General features: G+C 43.6%; 1 protein-coding gene across 1 annotated transcript; it reads left to right on the forward strand.

Moving 5' to 3' along the window:
- Positions 1 to 521: 521 nt before the first annotated feature.
- Positions 522 to 8,261, forward strand: TTC32 (tetratricopeptide repeat domain 32). Its single transcript, XM_075557074.1, has 3 exons — positions 522 to 808; positions 5,437 to 5,603; positions 6,310 to 8,261. Exons 1-3 carry the CDS (start codon positions 657 to 659, stop codon positions 6,447 to 6,449), a joined length of 459 nt encoding a protein of 152 aa, XP_075413189.1. The 5' UTR covers positions 522 to 656; the 3' UTR covers positions 6,450 to 8,261.
- The last annotated feature ends 854 nt before the right edge of the window (positions 8,262 to 9,115 follow it).

The raw sequence follows: 9,115 nt of genomic DNA on the forward strand, positions 1-9,115 counted from the left end.
GTATAGTTAACATGTCTTTCGCAATTTTCATTTGAATTAAACGTATTGTGCTGACATCGTTGGTACTAATGTTCCCCATTGCATACACAATGTAAATCAACATCTATCGATCTGACTGTGGATACAACACGCGACTTGAGTGGTCCTTTTCACACTTCCCCCCTGGGTCTTGGAGCCAATGGTGGCCGACTGGATTCGGACCTCGGGTGATGGAACCAAAGCGCATCCTGGGGTAGCGTGGCCTGCTCAGACCACAGGGAACGCGGTCCCCTGCTAAATATTATCCATAAAACGAACAAGGTTCTTTCCACGTTCCTGTCCTCAATTCGCTGTAATATCAGACAGCGGGCTTGGAACCTAGCTTGGGGCCCGGCCGGCTGTTTTCCCGGGACACCAAGTAGGCAGGACCAACGGAAACAACAGGACACCTGGGCCGCCGGCTCACGCGCAGGTCTGCGGCCGCGCCGAAATCGCGGTGCCCCGCCCACCTCCAGTCTCGCGAGAGCACGGGTCCTCGGAAGGCCCAGCCGCCCCCTCGAGCGCGCCGGTCACGCGCTCCAACTCCAGTCCGGGCGCGGAAGTGCTCTCGTGGTGCCACCTGCCGTCGCTCCGAAAAGAGCCCACATTGAACACCGAGAGCGGGGCTTGGCACCGCAATGGAAGGGCAGCGGGGCCTCGGAGGCCAGGCGACCCTCCCGCTCGCCCACGCGCATTTCGAGAAAGGCGAATATGCCGAGGCCGAGGCGCTGTACTCCGCGTACATTTGCCAGGGCGACCGGCCGGCCTCAGGAAGAGCGGGCCCCGGAAGGTAACGAACGCCGCCCCCGGAGGCTGCCGCCCTCCCGCGCGTGCGCACCGACTTGATCCGGGGCCTCGGCCACCTGCCGGGGCGCAACGCGCAGGCGCAGCTGTTCGGGTGACCGCTCTGCGGCCAGAGGGGCCGAGAGCCCCGGAGACACCGTGTGCTGGGCCTGCGGTGCGGGCGGGGCCGCCTCCCGCCGTTCCGTGTTTCCGGTTATAGACCCCCACCCTCTCGCGTGGATTAGGGCTTCCCCACCCGAGTTCGTAACAATCCGAGACACGCGGCAAAAACACAACTCCCACGCCCATTGTTACTAATGAAAAAAATAGAGGACAGTATTAGAAAAAAAGGTAGAACCACCACACCGTTGTCATTAGGTACTTCCTGAAGCTCCGATAGCTACTCACTGGTGGAACCTTTCTGATTGACCCAAAAGGTGAATTTTTGTTTATAGCCTTGGTTCAAATCAGGATGCACATTGGGTTTCTTTAAAGCTAGACGCCGCAGCCAGCTCCTGCCTTGTGTACGGATGTGCTTGTTGAATAAGCCTTGTGTCCCATGTTTTGGAAGCACATCCCTCTGATCATTTCAGGTGGGATCTCTATTGTTTGTGAGTTGCTGGGCTTCGATTAAAATTTAATATTTCAGGACTGTTAAAAATAATCCAGATTTCAAAATTTGCACATAAATTTTATGCTGGACAGTTACTCCCTATGCATGTGTCTGGAGATCATTTTGAATCCAGGAAAAAAAGCAAATGGGTTGGAGAAGCTTATACAATGAGGTGTGTAAGGTGAGGAGGCCGGAGAAATGTGCAATATCGAATTGGTTGATCTTGACGTGATCCATGGATGGAACCTTGCCCTCCGTCCTTTACGGAGATCCAGCTGGTCATGAGGCGGCCTATCCCCTCCACTCAGCCTTGTTTTTTTAAATTCACATACAGCAGGGCTGGATATTAAGAGGAAAAAAAAGGACTTGCACCTTTCGGTGAGGGCAAAATGCTAGGAATAATTTTGGCCAGGAATTTCTTTAGCGTGAATAAGTGAGTAGGAAAACTTCCAAACGGAAGGAAGTATCTGTTATCAGTTTTCCTCTTAGGTACGACTTTGTAGAAGGTGGTGTGTACCTCCACTGTTGTCTGGATGTCACTTTTTGTCATGTTAAGTAGCCTAAAGGAAAACCTGTCTGCCTATAACATCTTGGGGCTAAGCCTGAATATGTAGCATTTGGTGTTACTTCATATTTACCTTTGTTGTGCTTGATGATGGGCAAAGGGTGACAGAAAATAACATGGGGAGATTGAAGGCACAACCTTTGCGACAGCTCCAAGTTGCTTGCATTGTCATCCTCCTCTTCCTTTGAAGATATATATATTTTAAAAGCAATGCCAGCTTTTGTATTTAAAACTGAACATATAACCAACCAACCAAACTCAATGCCCTCGAATCCATTCCAACTCACAGTGACTCTGTAAGACAGGGTAGGACTGCCTGTATGGGTTTCCCAGACTGTAAATCTTCACGGGAGCTGGCAGCCCTCTCGTCTTTCTCTGCAGAGTTGCTGGTGATTTTGAACATCTGACCTTGCCCAATATTAGGTTAGTGATTGGATCCTTAATTATAAGAATTTTCGTGGAATTAAACCTGAAAAATAAAAGGCTGTCGTATTTTAGTAATACACCAGAATGATAGGTTTTTGTGCACCTGCAAAAGTCTATAATTCCTACTTAACTTCCGTGTATGAGTGTGAGAGAGAGATTAGTATACATAGAAAAATTCATTTCTACCTTTGTTTCCAGGGTAAGTCTATTTTAAAAATAGACTTACTGGATTTCAAAAATATCCATCAGCAACTTGGTGCTTTCGTCTTACTGTGATCCTTTGTCTATCTCAACCAAGGGGCACAAGGCCTGTTTGTAGCAAGTGTGATTTCTGCCCCTCCAGCCCAGGGAAGACCATCTGCTGTGGTTTCATAGAATGGCATTCAGCATGCTAAGCTGCAGCCCTAGCTGTGCCACAGGCTGGTAACTTTCACAGCCTCAGTTTTGCACCTATAAAACTGTCAATTTGCTTATACTTCTGAAACTCCTCTGGGAAATGGTGGATTAAAATGGAATTCGGCCAATTCCACCCCTTTTTTCTTTCTCCCTTAAATAATCTTTTAGAGTTTGAAAATACTTTAAAAATATTGGCTCATTGAAACATTGTGGAACATTATTTGCAGTTCTTGAAAACCTTCCTTTCTGCATGGTTTATAACATTTTCTTTTCATATTGAAAACTATCTGAGGCATGAACATAATTTCCTTTTTATGGTTAGGGTTAAAATCAACACATGCTGAAAGTCTACATTTGAATAGATAACTAGGTTAAATTCCATTCAACTAAGTACCATCATTACACAAACCTCAGGATTACAATTTCTTCTTAAATTGTTAACCTACCGTATGTACTTGAATATAAGCCGACCCAAGTATAAGCCGAGGTACCTAATTATTACCTGGGAAACCAGAAAAACTGATTGGCTAGAGTATAAGCCTAGGGTAGAAAATGCAGAAGCTATTGGTGAGTTTCAATAATAAAAATAAATGAAAATAAAATTACTAAAAATGGAAACATCAGTGGGGTAATGTATTTAAATATTTATTTAAAAAACATAAATAAAAGGACAACAAGTCATTTAAAATTAGTAAACCAGCACAGTAAGTGGAAAATAGGTTCAATAAAAACAGAGTACTATTTCCTGAGCTCAATCAGCAACCAAGCTAAAATGTAGAGTTAAAATCCTTCAAAACTGGGTTCATCATCATCATCCGTATCCCAATGCAGAGCTTCAGCTGGTGTGAGGTCCTCATAGACGCTGACCTCACTGAGATCACCGTCATTGCCATCACTGCTGTCATTTTCATACAAAGCGCAGTCTTCACTGCCATCCATAGCATTACTAATACTACATTTCTGGAAGGCATGTCGCACCATGTCTTCTGGAAAGTCTTCCCATGCATCTCGAACCCACTTTGCTATTAATTCTATGTCAGGCTTCATGAGATTTCCTCCTTTTGTTAGTCGGGCTTGACCAGATGACATCCATTCATGCCACATCCTTCTCACACAGTCTTTAAATAGCTTCTTCAAAGACACACATCATAGGACGGCTCTGATTGGTTAGATGTGAGAAAACAAACCTTCAGAGCCCTGCAGTGTCAGCGGGCTTTGAATAAACAGTGGAGAAATGGCAATCACCTGTGAAATTTTTGTGCTGAAAAACTCGGCTTATACACGAGTATATACGGTATGTCTTTTAAATTATGAAGCAAAATATCAGTGAGAGGTAGTTTTTTTAATTTATGGATTTCTAACTCTGACAGTTTATCCTCTGAGTACACGAGTGTCTTTAGGTTTAGGTGATTAGACATATAATGATTAAAATTTTGTGAGAGCACAGCTGTTTTTCCTTCTGATTTGGCCCTGGGCTGCAGCCCAACTGGCATGGACGACCCTGTGAAAGGGTTGTTTGATTCCCTAAAGAGGTCTCGACCTACAGGTTGAGAACCGCTTTCTGAGCACTCTGCACTAAGGGGAGTAGCAAAGAGATGATGGACACATTAGCATAATCAGGTCTCAGTTCAAAAGCACTAGCAGGGCTGCATGAGAAAGACGAGGCTTTCTACTCCTATAAACATTTACAGTCTGGGAGACGCACAGTGGGGGGCTCTGAGCGAGCACTGAGTATGGCAGTGAGTGAGATCAAAAGAAAGACAAGCAGAACCAGCTCTGATGCCGAGCAGAGCCTAGAATGTTCTCCTGTGAAGATGGTTTGCCCTCTGCAAAGGACCGTCCTTTGGCTGTGACCTGTTGAGCTGATGTCTGGTCAGAGCTTCAGGGAGAGTGCTCCTGCAGGCAGAGCCCCATGGGCTGAGCCTGGTCCTTAGATGGGCACACAGGCCTCTGCTGTGGACCCCTCCCCTCACCCAGTGGCCTTGGGGAAGACCCCCACAGGAGCCATCCCTAGAGAGCACTCCCTGGGATCCACATGTTGACATTTCTCCTAAGTCTAACTTGCCTATTTCTTTGTTAGCGGAAAATGACTCCAAATCTCATTGCTTCATGTCAGTTGACACAGTGCATCCCTGTCACAAGTATACCATAGTTCATGCAGTTCGTAAGCCTGAAAGCAGTGTCTTTATAGGAGCCAGCTGTCTGTGATCGTTTTGGCTTGAAATAGCCTGTCAGCAAATTGACTGAAATAAAATTGGTAATTTACTTTATGACATTTCCATAGAAAACCTAACCTTTGGGCTGCGTTTCCTTCCTTGCTCATCATGTGTCTGCCCTGTCTCTGCCTGCTGGTGTGTGTTGAGGAAACAGACAGTCCTCGTAACACGAGCCACACCGGTCATCTCCTCGGCCTTGAGCAGGCTTTCCAATCTGCTTCACAGGTTGATTGACCGGACTCTCCTGCACATGTAGATGCGGTTGGCATCGGTTCCTCTGCTCGTTGCTGACAGCTATCACTTGGGTTTTCAGTGTCCGTCCCACATATTACAGCTTGCCAGGCCTCCAAGGAGACCGAAAGAGGAAACGAGATAAATTTGGTAACATGGCGTTTTTAACTCGAACTTTCTGTTTAAAGCAAATGCTGCCCTGAGGATTTGGCTACTGCATATAACAACAGGGGGCAAATCAAGTACTTGCGGGTTGAGTTTCACGAAGCCATGGACGACTACACCGCAGCCATAGCAGCCCAGCCCGATTTTGAAGTCCCGTATTACAACCGCGGGCTGATACTGTATAGGCTAGGTAAGGGGTGTTCTTTCTTCCTTCTTTTTGACGCTTGCCTTGACGGTGTTTGAGAGCGCTCGATGTTTTGAGGGTGCTGATCATGAAGTCCTTAGGTCACACGCCATTTTCGCTGAGATTCTGTAACAAAGGAAGCAACCCGAGTTTATTTTAGGCTTGCCCTCAGCGGCACAGCAAACCCTGGGTGGGAATTGGACCTGCCGCCAGTAAGCACGACCCCATTACCTGTGCCTGTGCGTTCCCAGCTGCGAAATGAGGGTAATGCACCTGTGAAACTTCTCACTTACCACCTCGGAAGACACCTGAGACAATACTCAGCCAAAGAGTTTCACATCCTTGAATTCGAGGGTCTCCAGTTACTATTTCCTCTCATTTAAAGAGTGAAGAAGAAAAATAACTCCCCGTTTTCCAATTTCAGCTGCTATTTTGTAAACCAAAATGATAGAATTTTGTTGATGGTTGATCATGATTTTGGCTGCTCAGGTGTTAAATCTCTGAAAATAAGCCCATAACCTATTTTAGCCATTTTTGTCTTTAAAGGCACATGGGATTACTGTGACATACACATAATTATTAAAATAAATTGTTTTCGTTACTGAAAGCATAGTTGAGAGTTCAGTAGATGCAGAAGCAGCATGTGATGTACCCAACTGCTGTGAGTAAGAGAAATGCTCAAGGCCTTCTCTCTCTCTGGATTCTTGCACAGGATATTTTGACGAGGCTTTGGAAGACTTCAAGAAAACATTACACATAAATCCGGGATTTCATGATGCCGTTTTGAGTTTAAAACAAACTCTTCTTGACAAGGAAGAAAAAAAAAAGAAGAAATTATTGAAAAAGTATTGAAATGTATAACTTAATTGATCCTTGTGCCTGCATCCAATTGTTTCAGATTTAACGTAGGTAGTAACCTATTTTGATTTATATGTAAGATAATATTCATATATTAGCACTGAAAGGTAAATATGTGAGGTAGTTTCAAATATAGGAAATATTTGCTAATTAGATAGGCTTTTTATAAGATGTAAATATGTGATGCCAATGTATAATTATGAATCACTATTAAGAAAATGCTTAAAGGAATGTATGGTATATTCAGTGAAACATTTATTTTTGCCAGTTTTTTCTTGTAAACATTTTGTATTTACAGAAAAAGTGAGAGAAAAATAGAACAAATGCCTGTAAGTGTTTCACTTACTAAATTTGATAGTTGAGACTGTACCATACTTGCCTTTCCTTTTGTGATTTAAATATGTAGCTGCCTTTTGCTGAAGTACTTGAAAATAAATTATAGAGATCTGCAATGCTTCACCTCGAATGTTTTCAATTTACGTCTTCTAAAAATAAAGGCATTCTCTTAAAATAATGACATTATGATACTTAATAATAGTTCTGTAATACCATCTAGATCCTGTCCATCCTTGTTTCCACAGTTGTTCTCAAACTGTATAGATTCTTATTTCTGATCCAGAGCCCGTCATGCTTCGTTGCACTTCATTGTTCTATTCCCCTGAATTCTTTCAGTTTTGAACCAATTCACTTGGACAACAACATATAACTCAGTCGGAACTGAATCGCTGGCCATAAATTTAGTGAGAGAATAGAGAGATAGATGACCTTTGGGCTTACACAAAATGTTTTCTATGTGTGTAGACAATATATGTATCTGAGAAAGCATTTCAAAGTAATTCACCTTACACTTTAAAACTCATCGCCGACAGGCTAATATTTCAATATTGAAAATAGTTTCATTTTTCTGAACGACTATATGTACTATTAAAATTTGCTGAATATTTAACTGCAAGGCAAACACTATTTGAAACTCTGTAATAATGTATTGGGGTTGAGTGGGAATGGATAGAGGAACGGATGAAAAGCACTCAGTAAATATAAAGCTTTTAAAAGATGGTTTTTATTTGGGTGTCACAAAATATTGGAATAGTTAGGATTTCGCTATCGAGAATAGGAAAGAACTTGAAAAACAAGCCCCAGCTGGCCATGCACTCTCAGTGCGACCTTGTTTGTCCTTGTGATTTGTCTTTCAAAGACATGAGCCTACTTCGCCGGAGGGCGCACGCCACTTTATGACTGTGGTGGGGGGGACTTGTGGGGATGGATGGAGGAGACAGGACTTGGGGGAACATCTGTTTGCCCGGAATGTGTCTCCCGCAAGGCAGGCTCGGAGAACCTTCCGAAGCTGCGTCAGGTATTCCCCATTGTGGATCCTAATTTTTTTCTTTTAGTTTAAATGATCTCATGAAGCAGGAAAAAATATGGAACTGCCCTGCTTGTAGTTAATAAATAATGCCTGGCAAGTACTTGAAGCCTTCGGGCTGCAGGTGTATGTGTAGTAAGAGGAAATGAAGTCTGATGGTCTGAAAACGGAAAGTCTAGATTTCTCGAAGTATTCACATTTTCCAGCATGATTTATCTTTCTGTTTGTTGGAAATGTCTTTAAAGGAATTAATAAAGTTGCTGTAAAATGTTGAAGAATCCTAAGACAACTGCCTTCCCCCGCCCCCGTCCTTTTCTCTTTTTAAAGCTCCCAGGACCTTGGGAGAACTTAAAGCTATTCCGCCCAGAAAATCCAATACTTTAATCACTTTATTTTCTTTTGGCTCACACGCATCTCTTTACTCTTGCCTAGGATCAGATGTAAGATGAAAAAATAAAAACGTGTAAAGAAAAATTTCTCTTGGCCTGCTGGGTTTTATTATTGAAAATGACTTCACCCTTTTCTAGACACGGGGCTGGTGGGGGAGGGGAGGTTCAAAATCACCACTTGCAGACTGGGAACCAGGCATTTTTTTTCTCTTAAGTTCCTGGAAATATTTTTCAAAGAGCACATTTTCCTCATTTGTTTCCGTCAGAGCATGAGGTGGTAAAATAACCTAGCTCATGCACCTGATGTGCCTTCAGGTCTTTCCCACTGACATTCCTGGGTTCTCTGTCTGCTCGATGGCCCCCCAGCGCGACTCTGCTCTGATCCTGGCCCTGTCGTTTTGCACATCTTTAAGCCCTGCTCAGTGGGAATTACATGCTTCAGCCTTCTCACTTCCCACAAACGAAGCCCGCATCCACGCCCATGCTATCTGCAGTATGTCCAGGAAGTCTGCTGGACAATGCAAGTTTCACGCACTTAGACCGATACCTCGCTTCATGGCTTTAGTTTATCCTTGAAAACCTTTCCATAAAGTGAAATGCCATCATATGAAACAGAGGGGAAAAAGTTTGCATTACTTCTTATTGGGGAAAATCTGAATTGGCTTTCAAGCCAGGACACCCAAATAATTCTCACAAAAATATACCAGTCGAGTTTACAGAAGTAATAAACAACTTGAAGGTAAATGCTACACATATTGGACTAGCATAAAAGTTTATTGTGCTCACTTTCCGTACCAGTTAGAAGACTGCTTTGTTCGGATTCAGATTTCATACAAGTCACCCTTCACATGTACAACTCAGTGGTTTTTGCTGTACTCGCAGAACATTTTGGTAAGCCCATTTTCAGA

The sequence above is a fragment of the Tenrec ecaudatus genome, chromosome 8 (genome assembly GCF_050624435.1).
Source record: "Tenrec ecaudatus isolate mTenEca1 chromosome 8, mTenEca1.hap1, whole genome shotgun sequence".
In the NCBI taxonomy this organism is placed as follows: Eukaryota; Metazoa; Chordata; class Mammalia; order Afrosoricida; family Tenrecidae; genus Tenrec; species Tenrec ecaudatus.

Bases quoted from the DNA above. Each gene is read 5' to 3' on its own strand.
- TTC32 (XM_075557074.1), top strand. From the start codon at position 657: ATGGAAGGGCAGCGGGGCCTCGGAGGCCAGGCGACCCTCCCGCTCGCC. The intron at 809-5,436 runs GTAACGAACGCC...TTCTGTTTAAAG, and splicing joins GGAAGAGCGGGCCCCGGAAG to CAAATGCTGCCCTGAGGATT. The intron at 5,604-6,309 runs GTAAGGGGTGTT...ATTCTTGCACAG, and splicing joins GCTGATACTGTATAGGCTAG to GATATTTTGACGAGGCTTTG.